This window comes from Sciurus vulgaris, assembly GCF_902686455.1.
Source record: "Sciurus vulgaris genome assembly, chromosome: 5".
NCBI lineage: Eukaryota > Metazoa > Chordata > Mammalia > Rodentia > Sciuridae > Sciurus > Sciurus vulgaris.
In genome coordinates, this window is record NC_136465.1 from 78,608,070 (window position 1) to 78,625,872 (window position 17,803).

General features: G+C 36.9%; 1 protein-coding gene and 1 pseudogene across 2 annotated transcripts in view; one reads left to right on the forward strand and one right to left on the reverse strand.

Annotated features, from left to right (window-relative positions):
* LOC306662846 (killer cell lectin-like receptor subfamily I member 1) overlaps window positions 1-9,138 on the reverse strand; it is a 76,311-nt gene extending 67,173 nt beyond the window's left edge. The window contains exon 1 of the mRNA XM_079143019.1: window positions 9,041-9,138. Coding sequence (XP_078999145.1) covers window positions 9,041-9,055 — 15 coding nt within the window. The 5' untranslated portion in view covers window positions 9,056-9,138. The remainder of the gene's footprint in view (window positions 1-9,040) is intronic.
* On the forward strand, window positions 2,168-3,338 carry LOC306662227 (Krueppel-like factor 17; annotated as a pseudogene). The gene has a single exon. The product of its transcript is annotated as a Krueppel-like factor 17 (transcript).
* Window positions 9,139-17,803: the final 8,665 nt, after the last annotated feature.

The following is a 17,803-nucleotide window of genomic DNA, read 5'->3' on the forward strand; positions in this document are numbered from 1 at the left end:
AAACTTTATAATCTTATGCCAAATGCCTATGTGGCATGCTCACAGATGTCAGACCCACATCTAAAACTGAACTCCAAATATTCCCTACGAGAGTCAGTGGTGTCACAATTCTTACAGTTACTAGACCGAACACCTTGGAATCATTCCTGAATTCTCTGGTCATATTTCACCGACCTAATCTCAACAAGCCATTATCATCTTATACACTGCATTCCAATCTCTGCCCCCAAAACACAAAGTCTATGTCAAAACAGTGCCCAAAGTGACTTTTTCTCTGACTACCTTATTTAAAACAGTGAAATCTCTTCTTCTCATGCCCATACACAAAGGGGTACTCTTTGCTAGAGCAGGAATTAAGGGATTTCATAGCATCTCACAATATCGATCATCTTCTAATATATTACATAACTTCCCTGCCTCATTTGGTCTATCATCACCTACCCAACCAATGCTACCGCGTCTGCACTTGAATGTGAGATCCATAAGAACAAGATATGTTTGTATCTTCTATTAATTGCTGTAGCTTCCATACCTAAAATAGTGCATAGTACATAGTGGGCACTCAATAAAAATTGTGCTATAAAGACCATTCCTCTCATATTGTTCCCCACTGATACTTCTAATAGTTTTTCTTATCATTTTCTAGAGGAGCTTTCTGGACAACAAATCTATGCTAACTTATTACAAAGAGATGACTACCAGGAATTATGTCAACTTGTGCAAAATAATGGAATGAAAGATAGTATATTTATTAAAAGTTCATTAGTGGATGATTTACTTGGAAATGGATTTTTTAATATTATTAAATGACACCAAGTAAACAATTACTAACATCACTTACAGGGAGGAATTGTTTAGACACAACTTTTCTTTCATGGTTATATTTCCCCCTTTTTTCTAAACAAACCATCGACCCAACTAATATCAGAGAATACACTACACAAAAGATACACAAAGGCAAAATGTATTTAATTGTTTTTAGATAGGCCCTCCATTAAGTGACCTGGAAAGAAATTATACTTTTTGTGTCTGATTATTTGAGACTCCAAAGTTTGCATTTGGTTGCCTGAGAAGTGAGATCAAATGAAATTAAGGGCATTATCAAGTCCTAAAGTATTTTACTTACATTCTTAGCTTATAATCTATGAAGCAGTTACTAAAAAAAATGAATAAGAATATGAAACACAGCTTACAGGATCCAAGAATGTTTTGAGCCATCCTGCCATGCCTGCTGATATTTACCTTCTTTTTACATAATCCAACCCAATAACCGTATTTCAATTGTGATCAAATGAAATTCTGTGAAGAAATTAGAACTTCTAATATTACTCACAATATCAGTGATATCATTTTATTTATAGAGGACTCTTAAAAAATACTGAAGAACAGGTAAATATGGCTGCACTAAATTTAAAATTGCTCTTCTTCCAAAGACATTTTAAAGAGCACATAAAAAAATAAGCCTCAACTTAAAATCAGCATATGACAGTAACACAGCCACATCAATGTTTATAACAGCTCAATTCACAATAGCTTAATTGTGGAACCAACATAGAGGTCCTTCAATAGATGAATGGATAAAGAAACTGTGGTATATATACGCAATGGAATATGATTCAGCCATAAAGAAAAGTAAAATTGTGGCATTTGCAGGTAAATGGATGGAGTTGGAGAACATCATACTAAATGAAACAAACCAATCCCAAAAAAACAAAGTCCAAATGTTTTCATTGATAAGTGGATGCTGATACAAAATGTGGGGGGGATGTAAGAGAAGAATGGAGGAACTTTGGATTGTGTAGAGGGAAATGAGGGCGGAGGGAGTGAGGGAAGGAAAGATAGTGGAATGAGACAAACATCCTTACCCTAGGTACATGTATGATTACACGAATGATGTGACTCTACATCATGTACAACCAGAGAATTGAAAAGTTGTGTACCTTTGTGTACAATGAATCAAAATTCAACCTGTAAAAATAAAAATAAATAAAAATTTTAAAAAATCAAGCCTCGGCCCCCTGGCGCGGCGGGGTAAGTAGACGCTCAACCAAGCGATTGTGGCGTGCGGGTGCTGGGACACCAGCCTGCCGCTGCGTCTGGCCTCGGCCCTGGCCTGAAGTGAGTCTGGATCCCTCATAGTCCAGGGTGCAGCTGGTCCCGGGTTGAGATGGAGCAGGAGGCTGAGGAGCTGAGCCAGTGGCAGACTGCGCACCAGCCGGTCCCGGATAACGAGAAAGCAACGTCCATCTTGGATATGTCTCTGCCTTCCAGAAGTAGTGGAGCACACACCTCTTGGAACCATGGCCTACCAGACACTCAACACTTTCCTCAGGGCACAGAGATGTTGAGGACCTTTATGGTGTCTGCTGAGGCACCTGGGCAGAATATGGGTGAAGTGGGGCCACAGTTCAGCATGACACTACCTGAGCATTGTGTGAACTGTTGCCCCCAAGCCACTTTCATTCCTTCCCAGAAGACTTACTCTCAGGGAGTGTCTCTCTCCCAGCCAGGGACAATGAGGGACAATGATGTGCAAGGAACCCCAGATGGTGATGCCCTTAGGAGAGCCCAGTATTCCAGGAATGGCCAGGACCTTCAGTGAGAATCTAAGGATACCCCCCAAAGGGCTGCCAGTCTCAGCTTCAAGTGGCATCTCGGTGTCCCATACCAGTGCCCCAACAATGCCTTATTCTGATCCTCAATTAGTACCTTCTATCAGAGCCTCTTTAACTCCTAAAATGTTATGGGCCCCAAACATGCCCTCCACTGAGACCCAGGCTGTGCTCCCCTCCATCGTTCATAGGTTGCCACCTAGAGATCCCTATGACCTTGGCATGCCCTCAGACAAGTCCCAGTCTTTGCCGACTTTAGAATCCCATGACTCTCTTGTGAACCAGTCAGATGGCCAGGAAGACAGCTTCCTACTTGAGCAGCCAACCCAGGCTCCAGGGAGAGCAGAGAACTCTAGTGTCCAGCAAGGGGCACCCAGGAGGGAGTCCCCACTTTCAAGGCCTTATTGCTGTCAGCATAAGAACTGTGGAAAAGCTTATACCAAGCGCTCTCACCTCGTGAGTCACCAGCGCAAACACACAGGTGAGAAGCCCTATCGATGCACCTGGGAAGGCTGCACATGGTCTTTTTTTCGTTCTGATGAGCTTGGACGACATATGCGGATACACATCAGGTATGGACCATATGGATGTGATCAGTGTGGCCGACAGTTCATGAGGTCTGACCATCTCAGGCAACACCAAAGGATTCATCAGTGGCTGCCAGAATCTCCAGACCCACAGGCCAGCAGGGGACAGACAGATGGTCCTCTTGATCCTGGTCTTTAGATTCATCTCCTCCTCTCATGTTTGCTTTTCTACCCGGATGCTGCCTGCCTCCAACCAGCTCATCTCTCCGTAGGAGCAGGCCCAGATGAAGACAAAGGTTAAGAGGCAGTGTCAAAGCCCAGATGAAGTTCTGGACGCCATCAGAGTTTCCTCAAAATGCTCAAAGGTTGTCTAGAATGCCCTCACCTCTCTGGGGACACCTACTTTTGAAGTTTTCCCAGACAGAAAGATGAGCACTGTAGAGACTGAGAGCTTTATTTAAAGGTTCTTTATCATGTCACTCCAGGGCTGGAAACCTTTTAGTCACTCTCCTTTGCTGCTATATAAAAATCCAAGGTTTGGTCTTCCACAGTTTCCAGAGCCAGACTATTCAAATCATGAACTTTCCACTCACTAGCCATGTGACCTTAGGAAGGATCTGTGATCACTATACCTTATTTCCCCTTTTGGAAAACTGGAAAGACAGTACTGGCCTGTATTGGACATGTCATATGTATTGCATCAGATTCTCAGGTTCTTTGCTTGTTTTTTGGTGGTGTTTTTGTACCAGGGATTGACCCCCAGGATGCATAACCAACAGAGCCACATCCCCAGCCCTTTTTCGTTCATGTTTTAAAATTTGAGACAGGGTCTCACTAAGTTACTTAGGACCTTGCTAAGTTGCTGAGGCTATATTTGAACTTGAGACCCTCCTTCCTTAGCCTCCCAAGCTTCTGGGATTACAGGCATGTGCCACCACACCCAGCTGCATCAGATTCTCTTTGTCACTTACCATCCACATGCTCAGAGTTTGTCTCTTCCTGCCAGACTCATGAAATGTCCCACCATAGGACATGGGGTCTGGTATCCCATGTAGCCACAGGAACCTTGAAGTGTGGGGCAATTAATGCTCACAAGGGAAAATTTTGACTAATGGGAAATGGCAGATAGGAGAAAGCCATGCAGATGAATTCTATCTTCTCTCTCTTCTATGAGTTACTATAAGACATTGTTTCTCCCAGACAGTGTAGCCTCTAGGGAGATTCCTGAGTAGCCAGTGCACAAGCATGCTGGGCCTCTTCAGGGCTTGTCATGAAGCAGTGCCCAACTTGGAAGTAATCACTGCATTACCTCCCATTTATCCCTGCCTCACTTCCATTTTCTCACTCCTAATGTCTAGGGTTTGTACCTCCAAAATAAAGCATCAGTATTTAAAAAAAAAAAAAATCAAGCCTCATATTTGGAGATATAAACAGTAATGTAGTTTAAAAAGCAAATAAACAGGTCAATAGGAAAATTATCCAATAGGAAGAAATGGTTAAAATCAATAATAGATATTTCACATAAATAAATATATGTGGTCAATAAATATGGAAAAAGGACAGTGAACTAGGTAAATGAAAATCAAGTCTCTAAGGAGATATTTTAAACCAAATGGCACAAATTAAGAAGACTGACAACAGAAGTTTTGAGGAAGTAGGGATCAAAAGAATGTATTTAAATATTTTGCTAAAATCATATTGAAAAATAATTTGGCATTATTTTTTAAAGTTGAATTTTTGCCTACCCTGCTACCCAATAATCCTACTAGTAGGGTGATTTGTGATAATAAGAAAGAATGCAAAAGTCTTACACAGAATACATGTTTAAGAACGTTTAATCAGCAAACTAGTAAAATTCCCATCCTGTAGAGAATGGATAAATAAGATACATACATAGTATGGAATTTCATATAGCAGTGAAAATTAAGAAACAAGAGCTACAAACTTTAAACTAGATTGTGTCATTTATTCTATATATAAACAAGTGAATTGTCTTCCTTGAGCATTTTCCTTATCTGTAAAATGGGAATCATGCTTTTTTGAAGATTTTGTGCACTGATATTAAACTTGCATAGGTCTGAAATATTGTAAACATCAAAATATTTATAATAATTTGTAATCCTTATTCCAAGTGGCATATCATGTTCACTTCAAATATCTTCATATAGATTACAATGTGAAGAAGCAATGAATTATTTTCTTCCCTAAAAAACATATTTATTTTCTGTCTTGCTCTCTCTCTCTCTCTCTCTCTCTCACACACACACACACACACACACACACATATCAACATTTTCCACTATATTTAACCTTTAGAAGAGAAAACCTGTAATACTTAGAAAATGTATGAGTATTATAGAAGCATGTTAAAAATATACTTTATTGGGTTGGGAATGTGGCTCAGTGGTACAGTGCTGGCCTGGTATGCACAAGGCCCTAGATTCAATACAAAAGAACAGTCAATGCTTTACAATATACTATGTTAAGTATGCAGTTCAGTAGATTAGGTATCTTAAGTGCATTTAAATGAGTGTATATGTGAGTGTGTGAGTGCATGTGTATGAGTGTGAGTTTGTGTGAAAGTATGTGTACAAGTATGTGTGAGCATTTGCATGTGTTTGTGGGTGAGCATGTGTGAAAATGCATGTGTGTGTGAGAGATAACTGTGTGTGTTTGTGAGTGTATGTGTGTATGTGAGTGAGTGAATGTGTGTGCATTTGTGGGTGTATGGCTGGGTGTGAGTGTGTGAGCCCATGTGTATATGTGAGCATGTGTGTGTGCAAGTGTGTTTGTGAGTGAGTGTGTAAGTCAGTATATTTGTGTGTGTCTGTTAGTGTGTGTTTGAATGTGAGCGTGTGTATGTGTGTGACTGAGTGTGTGTGAGTGGGTGTGACTGTGTGTGTGTATATTTGAGTTAATGTGTGTCTGTGTATGTGTGAGTATATATGTGAGTGTGTGAATGTATATGTGTGTATGTTTGTGTATGTGTTTGAGTGCATGTGTATGTGCAAGTGCATGTGAGTGTGTGTGTGAGTGTATGTGAGTTTGTATTTGTGTGTGTGTGTCTGGGGGTGTGTATGTGAGTGAATTTGAGTGTGTGTGAGTGTGAGTGTGTATGAATGTGTGCTTAATTGTGTTCAGGTTTGAGTGTGTTAGTGTATGTATGTATGTGTGTGTATGTGCTTGAGTGTATGTTTTTATATGTGTATGTGTGTGTATGTGTATGAGTGAATGAGTGTGTGCATGTGTGTGTGTAGGTGTGTATGTATGTGTGAGTGTGTGTGTATTGTGAGTGTGAGTGTGTGTGTGAGTGTGCATTTGGTCTCTAAAGAAATGCTCAAATTAAGTACCCACTAATTCATTAATTTAGATATTTTTGCTGGGTATTAGTAGCATACAATATTGATATTTTGTAAACTAGCAAACACAAATCTTTTTTACACATCCTTCATAGGACCCTATTAGAAATAACATTCTTAAGACTAACTATTATAAATAGAATTCAATGCCTAAGTTGAATCATTGGAAATAAATGCAAAATCAGTTGGACTGATTTTATATTCCCAAACTTTATAAATGATGATAAATGTGATAGACCAAGAAAAGGAAAGCTTCTGTCATTCTGGATCACAGGTCAACCAAAATTTATTTGTAAAGAACCATTCCACCCATATTATTATTTCTTTAATTCTTTACTTTTCATCTGATTTTTACCCATGGCCAATGATAGTAAGGTATTCATTTTCCCTCCAGAAGGGTGATCTTTCCCAAACATGGATGGTGGAAGAATGGAACTCAATAAATCAGCTGTTTTAGACTACGCATTTCATCAAAGAGAGTTTTCCTTTTTTTAGCTTTACATCAACACTGAGAAGCTAAATCCTGAACAGACTATGGTACGCTAAAATGTGAAAATGCAACATATGTAATTATACACACACACACACACACACACACACACACACACACACACACCACATAGACTGCAAATCATTCCATGGCACCCATATCAACTTTTCTTGGCTTAAAAAAAATGCTTCTTCCATGTTTCTTTTATGCCTGTGTCTCCTCTATAGATAAGCCTGTAGTATTACATACAAATGCTTCTACCAAATGGGAAAAAGACTGGAAAAAAGCATAAATAATTACCCTAATCAAGCCATCTGCCCTTGAGTGCTTCTCATGAAGCACTTACTCTGCTTTAACACTGTGAGCATACTGCTCCTCTTTGTTCTCAGTCTTAATGAGGCTAGAATCCAGGTTTTGGCATAACTTGTATCTCTTGTCCCATGTATTCTCTTCTTCTGAAAAATAGTAACCGTTCTTTCCACAAGCAGGACCATTTTCATTGGCATATACCAGACTAATTTTTGTAAACAAAAACCACCATTATCCCCAATCCCATTTTAAGACATATACTTTTGACATATTTCACTTATTGCTTCAGATTCAATGACCAGAGAGAAATGATTTATTTCGATCTTGAAAGTCTAAATGTTGAGAAGAGCTCTTCTGCCAAATTCCTAGGAATAAATATGTGGACACAGATACTATCAGACCCAGGATCATTGTGAAGACTTCACTGACAAATCTTTTTGTCTCAGCTACAAACTGCTCCACGATTAAGCAGTAGTACCCACAAAAAGAAACCCATCAAAATGGATATATGGGAATCACATTAATCTCCAGGGTTCACTATTGAGGAAAATAAGTCCACAAGCATTAAGTAATCACATCAATATGACAATATTATAGAGGCTTCCTAAGTGAAACTCATGTGTTACCTATAATGAAGAAATGGTAACCATAACAGCTTTAAGAGATCACTCTACTATGATCATTTACTGTAATTCAAAGTAACAAAGTCAATGATGCTAAATAAATGAAAGTACATAAGATAAATGTAAGGTTAAAATGTTTTGAAGTCCTAGACAATAAAAGGAATTTTTAAACACAAATGTTTATAATTTGTAACATACTTTAAAAAGTACATAAAATAGCAACCCACATTTATAAAACAGACAATAGGAACTGAAAAGAAGAAAATATTAATTGGTTTATGACCTCTAACTTCAAATAATGATTTCTAAGTTTGCAATTCCTTTAACATTTACCTTTAAAGAGATTTGCTTCTATATTTACTTCAAATTTATAATGGATTCATTGAATGTGTACAATGAAAGAGCTCAACAAGCCACTTCTAATAAACTTGTGAAAAGGAAAGCTAAAATTCCTTGCAAGAAATAGCCATCTATTCCAAAAAGTAAAGCATAAAAATATAAAAATACCAACTGTATAACTATTTTTAAAATCCATCAAGAATTTATTATACAACAAAGTCTCTTCATTTCCAATTCTGCTCCTACTCACCATTACTCAAATTCATTGCCTACTTATGAAAAGCTAACACCAATTGCATAGTTTCAGTCTTTACAAACACAATGAATGTAACTATTGCCAGGATTTAGCAAACTACTCCAATGGTGATGTTCAGGTTCTGAATGTAAAAGACACATCAATGACCTCTCATTTCCAAATATTACATTTTCTTGTGACCAACTCCTTTCTCCTTTCCTAATTGCCTATCCAAATCCAAAGAGTGCAGCATAGCAACCCTAATTTTAGAAGACCATCTAATAATCTTGTATCATACTCTGTGCACATGTAACTCTAAAAACAGCCAGCTCTGGAACATTCTGTACTTATTATCTCGTCTTTTTCACCTAAGTTTCTGAAACAAAGATGAGCGTCACAAAACTTCACAGATGCAGACTAACATTGCTCCAAACGCACAGCTTTCATCATTAGTTAGTTCCTTAGCATACTATAGCATTCTTACTCGTTCACAACTGTTCCTCAATTCAACAGCTCTGTCCAGTATTTAATATTTTCCTAAGTTACCTTCTGCATCTCCATGACTCTCCCTCTCAGAAGATGGTCTCTCTGCTACTTCATGTAGAAATAGTGACCCTCAGTCACTAAACACTCTTGCTTTCTTGCTTTTCCTTCTAAAAATACAGACACAGGATTTAACAGGCAGACGATCCAGTTCTCAAAAACCTTATCAGTTTGGATAGCAAAATTAGGCAAAGACTGTAGGTTATTAAATATGTAACATAGATTGAGTTCAAAATTATATTTGAAATAAGAAAATAAAAGCAATTCATAGTATACCACTAAAAGTAATTAAGGCACCAATTTCTCACTCTAAAAAGTGACAATGTAAAAATATTAAGTATCTGTCTTTCCTTTCCTGTACTGGCTGTATTCCAAAGTAACCAAATAGCCTAAATTGATCAGACACACAACTGACGGGCAGCCGAGGCAGGAGGATCACAAGTTGGAGGCCAGATTGGGCAACTTAAAGAAACCCTGTTTCAAAATAAAATTTAAATGCAAATCAGTGGTAGACTGCTTGCCTAATATGTGTGAGGTCCCCGGTTCAATAACCAGTAACACACACAGACACAGACACACACACACACACACAAATACAAATAACCATCGAAAGTATGACTGGGTTAGAAATTCATCAGGGAACCCCTAATGAAATACTAATCAAAATCCAATTTATGATAGATTAGGTAGTCACCACCTGAAACCACTAGCCAATCTTAATATCACTAAAATTTAAAGAACAGATTTCTATATTACTTAGTGTAATGCAATAGGAAATTCACAGTGTTAGCTCTAAAGTTGCCATGCCAAAAAACATTGAAACTGAGTCTAATTAAGACTTTTCAAACTAACTTCCATTTACAGGAAGGCTAAAAGATAGAGACAAAGACAAAGAACACCACAAAGTGATATCTTATTGTGACCATTGTATTTTCCTGATGGTTAGCAATGTGGGTTTCCTGATGGTCACTAATTTGTTCATCTTTTGTAAATCTTATTTTGAGAAATGTCTATTTGGGTCCTTTGCCCATTTTAATATGTTATTGAACACTTTAAATTCCTTGTATATTTGGGGTATTATCCACTTAACAGATGCATAATTGACAAATATTTTTTCCCAGTCCATGGGCTGTCTTTTCACTCTGTTAGTTATTTAGTTCTCTGTTCATAAGCTTTTTGGTTTGATGCAATCCCACTTGTCTATCTTTGCTTTCCTTGCCTGTCCTTTTGGGATCATACCCAAGAAATCATTGCCCAGACCAATGTCATGGAGTTTTCTCCTGTGCTTTTCCTAGTAGTTTTACAGTTTCAGGTCTTTTGTCTGTATTTAATCCAATTTGAGTTGATTTTTTATAGATAAGATGAGATAAGGGTCCACAATGAGATATCATTTAACACTTGCTGGAATTACTATTATGTAAAAAATTAGAGACAAGTGTTGGTAAATACATGGAGAAAAGAGAAACTTTGGTGAGAATGTAAGTCACTATAGCATTTTGGAAAGCAATATAGAGGTTGCTCAAAAAAAGTAAAAACAGAATTATATAATCCCACTTTTTGGCATCAATCCAAAGGGAGTGAAAGAGTTATCTGTGCTCCAAAGTTCATTGCAGCATCATCCACGATAGTGAAGACATGGAAACAACCTAAGTACTTATCAACAGATGAATGGACAAAGAAAATATGCTATATACAGGCAGTGGAATATTATTTAGCTAGAAGAATGTAATACTGTCATTTGTGACAAATGGATAAATGTGATGACATTATGCTAAGTGAAATAATTTGGCCCAGAAAGAAAAATACCAAATGATCTCACTCATAGGCAGAATCTAAAAATGTCAGACTCAGAAGCAAAATGTAAAATAGCAATGACCAGAGCCTCGGGGAAGACAAGAAGCAAGGTGGGAGGTTAGAAAGGGAAATGTTAGTAAAAGTCACAAAATCTGAGGAGAATAAGTTCTAGGGATCTATTGCACAGCATGATGACTATAACTAATAGTAATATATTGTATATTTTAAAGTCTGTAAATGAGTAGGTTTTTCTCACTACAAAAAAAATGATAAACACATAAGGTGATGGCATATTAATTAGCCTGATTTAAACATTTCCGAATGTATCATAACATCCCTCATACTCCAAAAATAGATACATTATTAAATTATTAAAAATAGTTAAATTTTTAATTTGTTATGCCTAGATCTGCATGGATATAATGTAGATGAGGAGATTAGGGAGACTGGAATATTAGAGCATGTTAGTCGTTATAGCACACTCAACCTTCCCCATCCTAGGCAGAGTTATCTGTCCCTGAGTACACACCCTCCATAGGAAGGAAGTAATCCAGACTTTGGGGATGGCCCCTGAAGATCTCAGAAATGACTTTCTCCCAAATTAACAAATGAATTACAACTCTATAAGAGAACACATGGAATGTAGCCTTTGAATTCCTCTTCAAAAGCCCCCTGTTTCTGCTGACGGGCAGAATCACAGTCTCTGGGACAGAAATTCTTGTGTTTCTCCTTTGCTAGCTAAGCAATAAACCTTTATCTCTTTTCTCAAAAAAATTTTAAATTAAATTAAATTAAAAAGACATACTCAACCACACTAGGAAGATCCAGGATCCAGGCTTTCACTGCTATTGTGAGAAAAAAAGTTTTTGAGTGGATCCCAATCATTCTTAAAAAGCACTCTAACTTATCTGTAGCCCAAACTTCACAATGAGAACTGCCAGCACTGAATTGGGAAACCCAAATGCAATGGAATAGGAGCCAAGTGCCAGCACTCGCTCACCACAGGTAAGGTGGACATGGCTAGCATAATGACAGCAGAGTCAAAGCAGCAGTCTGGCTTGCACAGACCTGTGACATGGGCTGATGGACCATGGTGTTCACAAGATGGAAGTGAGATAGATAGGAAGCCTGCTGAACTCTTTCTTGATCTGTAGAAACTGAAATTTTGTAGGTCAGTGAACAAAAGTCTAACCTTATTCATAAAAACAAAATCACAGCTTATTAATAAATTCCCAGCATTAGCCAATTTACACATTGAAAACACTTTAAATGAAAGGAAAACTGAATCCCCTTGAATCCCAGCACACTGCCAAAAATCTGTACAGTTATTACCACTGGGTTTCTGACTTTTACCAAAGTACCTACATTGGAGAAAAGGAATGATCAGATCTTTGGGGAAGCGGGAGGCTAAAGCACACTTGCTCTGACCTGACGCTAATTCCAGGAGACCAAAAACATCACTGTGGTTCATCAGAGTAGTGCTTTGTGGTAGTCAGTGGAGTTTTCAAGCAACTCTGTCTCACAGCCCTTTCCCATCCTGTGGTTAATTCTCCAGCTCCTTAATGCATAATTCAAAAAAATAGACTTATGAAAATCATCACATTAGCTTCCTGGCTGGTGGAATGAAGGAAAGGCCAAGTGGAAGCCCCTAGAACTGCATTTACCTAGGAACATAGTAAGGGAACATTTATGAAGGAATTGAAAAGGTCAGCCCACCATCAAGCTCAAAATTCTGTTCAAAACACACAGCTCTCTCTATATTGCTTGAGAGCTAAACAATAACCCCCCCCAAAAAAAATCTCTCAATAAATAAAATTATTTTATATTTATTGTATAAAATAATTCAATATCTGGGTTTATGATTGCGTTAGGGTCTTTACATTCATCCATTTAATCTAATTTTGGTAGCTAATGGTTTCTGTCACGCCATCATTTTTTTTTTTTTTTTTTGCGTTACTGGGGCTTGAACTCAGGGCCTTGTGATTGCAAGGCAAGCACTCTACCAGCTGAGCTATCTCCCCAGCCCAGTGCCATCATTTTTAGGCTGATCAGTGACTGCCTATTTCATTCAGGTTAACTATGGACCAGACGCTATTCCAAGTATTTATCTACATTAGTTTGTGTACGTCTCATGACAACTCCAGATGATAGAAACTATAAAGTTATGCATTCTCATTTCATAGAAGAGGAAATTGAGGCACAAAAAAGCATAGGAAATCTACCTAACTATATATTCGTATAAGGAATTACAAATGCATGTAATAAGAATATTGCACAAGATATATAAATACATTTATGTGTTTTTGGTAGAAAATTTATGATTAATGCAAATAAGGAGAATTGTTTCAAAAACTTCCTGTGCATTGTTTGTCTCTGGCATGTGTGAGTATATGCATATAAATAAGCTTGTGGAACAAATTCATTAAACTTCAAAAAGAAGAATCCCAAACATTTCTCAATTACTATCAATTTCATCCTTGCCCCAAGATGTGTACTTTATGGAACATTAAGTTTACTACCAAACACATAGAATAAAGCAATTCTCAAGAGGGTAAAATAAATTAGTAGATTATGTTTGTAGTCAGTTATCTTAAGATCTTCTCACCTCTGCATGGTTTATGTCTCATGGGTTGTTATTAAGTCCTTGAGCAAGAAGTCTGTCTAACCAACCCATGGCTAGCAAAGAAGCATAAAAACAGAAAGCAGAATCCAATTGCAGCTAAACCTTACACAGGAAGTCTCTCAGACTCACATTCAGGGTACTGTCCTTCAAAACCTATAAAGTCTACACAACTTCAGATAACACAAACCTGTGTTCAACTGGCACATTTGAATCTATGACCTATTGGTACTGAGCTATGAAAACAGGTATAACAAGTTAAGGTACAAAATCTTACATTTTTCTCAGTGTTTTGGCCAATTTTAAGAATGCAGATGTACACTTTTAAGTGACTTTCAACATAAAACAAAAAAAATTCTAGCAGGTAAATTTTTTTTCTTTTTAATGAACATAACATATTCATTCATTTAATGTGTGTTTATGGAGTGCATAATTTTACACCAACCTATGTTCTAGAAGCTAGGGATATAACAGTCAACATCCATAACAAGTAAATACCTTTATGTTCATGGAGGTTACATTACAGGAGGATAAAAGACAATAAACAAGTCAAGCATGTGCTATGTTAAATTGTAATAAAAGCTAAGAGGAGACATATATTGGCCAAAAATGGTGAAAAGGAGTATGCAATTAATAGTAGAAGGTTTTTTTTGGGAAGGAAACATTTCAATAGTATTATAAGATATGAGAGGAGATCACAAGTTCAAATATGCATCAGAGCAGAAACCATGTTTTACTATTCACTATATAAGTAATAATTTAATAGATACATTTAGAAAATGCCCATATGCTTAGGATTTAGACGATAAATAAAACTTTGAGTCAGGCATGGTGGTGCACACCTGTAATCCCATTACTTGGGAGGCTGAGGCAGCAGGATAATGAGTTCAAGACCAGCTCAGGCAACTTAGTATGACTGTCTCAAAAGAAAGAAAAAGGGTTGGAGATGTGGCTTAGTGGTAGAGCACTTCCCTACCATGTGTGAGGCCTTGAATTCAATCCCCAGTACTGCAAACAATAGAAAAAATAAAACCGATACACAGTAAAAGACAAATCAAAATTATAGAGAAATAGATCAAAATACATGTAGGTAGTCTGGTTTATAACAAAGTGTTTTAAGTCTGTGAGTTAGATATCATTTTGTAAGTTATTTGTTAGGTCCTTACTTACAACTCTAGCTATCCTAGGCCCTTTTTTTTTTTTCTTCCATTACTTTTTTTTTTGCATTCATTTTAATTGAATCCACTGTCATGAATTAAGTCCAAGCTCTTGTCCCATTTACCACCCTTTCTCTCTTCTTTCTTCTCTCTTCATAAACTACAACTGGTTCATTGTCTTTCCAGTTGTAGCTAAAAAACTCAATTGCTTATTTAAAAAATCTTTCATTGGTTCTTAAGCAAGGTTATACTCTTAAGCTATATGTCCCTGTTATTCCACATATTTCCTAACATGAAAATATTATGCACCAGCACTATTACTAACTGTTCCCATTAAATTGTATGACCCATGAGATTTAAGATCTAATTTACTCATTTCTTGCTCCCTATCAGTCATAGTATCAGGCACATTTTGAACACTAAATAAATAGATGTTGAGCTATCTAATAAATGAAAAACCAATTTGGTTTTTTTTTATGATGTTTGATTCATTCCATTATTTTTTCCTTCCCCCCCACCCCTCCCACCTCTCTTTTCCCTCTATACAGTCCCTCCTTCCTCCATTCTTGTCCCACTCCCAACCCCCATTAAGTGTCATCATCCGCTTATCAGTGAGAACATTCCTCTTTTGGATTTTTGAGATTGGCTTATCTCACTTAACATGATATTCTCCCAATTTGGTTTTATAAATTTTGTTGGCAAAGAATTTTGTATTTGAGCTCGGAGAAATTAAAAAGTTTACTCAGCATCACAGCAAAATGTGGACAGGGCTACATGGTCTTTGGCTCTTTATACCTGAAATAGGTCTCTTGTCAAACTTATATCTTTGCCTAGTTTAGATCAAAGTTAAGCCTAGAAAGTTATAAAGATTTTAATATAAAGATTGAAGGCTCTCCCTACATGAAATATTTAATTGATCTATAGTTTACATACAATAATTTTACCCATTTTGAGAGCAGTTTGATGAGTTTTAACAAATATACTCTATACTTACATGTGTCATTGAGATTAGAGAATACTTATCTCCCAGAAAGCTATCTCATGCCCCTTTCTAGATGGTTTCCTTACACCAACTTTGCCCTGAACCACTACTGTAAACCATTTACTTTATTTATTTCTCTAAAGTTTGTCTTCTCTGTAAGGTCATATTTATGAATTCATAAGGCATGTAGGTTTTTAAAAAAATTTTTTTTGATTCATTGTACACAAATGGGGTACAACTTTTCATTTCTCTGGTTGTACACAATGTAGTCACACAATTTGTGTAATCATACATGTACATAGGGTAATGATGTTTGTCTCATTCCATTATCTTTCATTCTCCCGCCCTCTTCCCACCCAATTCCCTCTACACAATTTGTGTAATCATACATGTACATAGGGTAATGATGTTTGTCTCATTCCATTATCTTTCATTCTCCCGCCCTCTTCCCACCCAATTCCCTCTACACAATTCAATCTTCCTCCATTCTTCCCTTAACCCATCCCCCCAATTATGTATCATCATCCACTTATCAAACATTGGGTCTTTCGTTTTTTGGGGGGGTTAGCTTATTTCACTTAGCATGATATTCTCTAGTTCCATCCATTTACCTGCAAATGCCATGATTTTACTCTTCTTTATGACTGAATAACATTCCATTGTGTGTATATACCACAGTTTCTTTATCCATTTGTCTATTGAAGGGCAGGCACAATCTAGCTATTGTGAATTGAGCTGCTATACACATCGATGTGGCTGCATCAATGTAGTATGCTGATTATAAGTCCTTTGGGTATAAACCTAGGAGTGGGATAGCTGAGTCAAAGGGCAATTCCTTTTCTGAGGAATCTCCATACTGCTTTCCAAAGTGGCTGCAATTCGCAACTTCACCAACAAGTATGAGTGTACCTTTTCCCCCACATCCACACCAACACCTATTATTGCTTATATTCTTGATAATGGCCATTCTAATTGGAGTGAGATGAAATCTTAGGATGTTTTGATTTGCATTTCTTTAATTACTAGAGATGTTGAACACTTTTTCATATATTTGTTGATTGTTTATATATATCTTCTACTGTGAAGTGTCTGCCCAGTTCCTTAGCCCATTTATTGATTGGGTTCTTTATATTTTTGTATTGATTGGGTTCTTTGTATTTTTGTATTGATTGGGTTCTTTGTAAAGTTTTTCAAGTTCTTTATAAATTTTGGAGATTGGTGCTCTATCTGAAGTGCATGTGGAAAAGATTTTCCCCTGTTCTGTAGGCTCTCTTTTCACATTATTGATTGTTTCCTTTGTTGAGAAAAAGCTTTTTAGTTTAAATCCATCTCATTTGTTGATTCTTGCTTTGGTTTCTTGCACTCTAGGAGTGGTTAAGGAAGTCTGGTTCTAAGCCAACATGATGAATATTTGGGACTACTTTTTCTTCTATCAGCATGTAGGTTTCTGATTATGAATTCTTAGTTGAGATTTATCATGTGTCAGTAGTTCATTTCCTTAGAGCTGAGAATTATTCCATTGCATGAATAGCTATTCACTTACTGGTTAGAGGACTTTGGGTTGCTTATTCCTTTGGGTGGTTATTAATAAAGAAGCCATAACATTCATGTTTATAGGTCTTTGGGTGTTTTCATTTCTCTTTCATGAATACCTGTGATTCCTGTGTCATATGGAACGTATATATTGAACTTCTTAAGAAATTTCCAGTGGTTTCATAAAATGGTTATACAATTCCACATTCATGTGAGGGTTTTCATATATTCTTTCTACCAGCACTTGATATTATCTTTTTTTTTATTTTAACCATTCTACTGGATGTATGCAAACTTGTTGTGATTTTAATTTTCATTTCCCTAATAATCCATGATTTTTTTGTGACAATTTTGCCATCTTTGGTTAAGTACCTATTAAATCATTTATTTACAAGTGAGATTTATATAAACATGTGATCAATTTCTTTCCATGTGTGCCTCTCCCCAGGACAGCTCACACATGGCATCTGGCTTTCCTCATAGCAAGTTAAAGTGTGAGTATCAAAAATGGAAGTCATGCTTTTTTTGAAACCTAATTACAGAAGTGAAATACCATTACTCTGACTATAGGCTATCCTTAGAAGACAGAAATTAAATCTAACCTATACTTAAGGTTGGGGAATTTCACAAGGACAAGAACAGGAAGAGGCAGCAATTCTGGAGGCTGTTTCAGAGGCTGC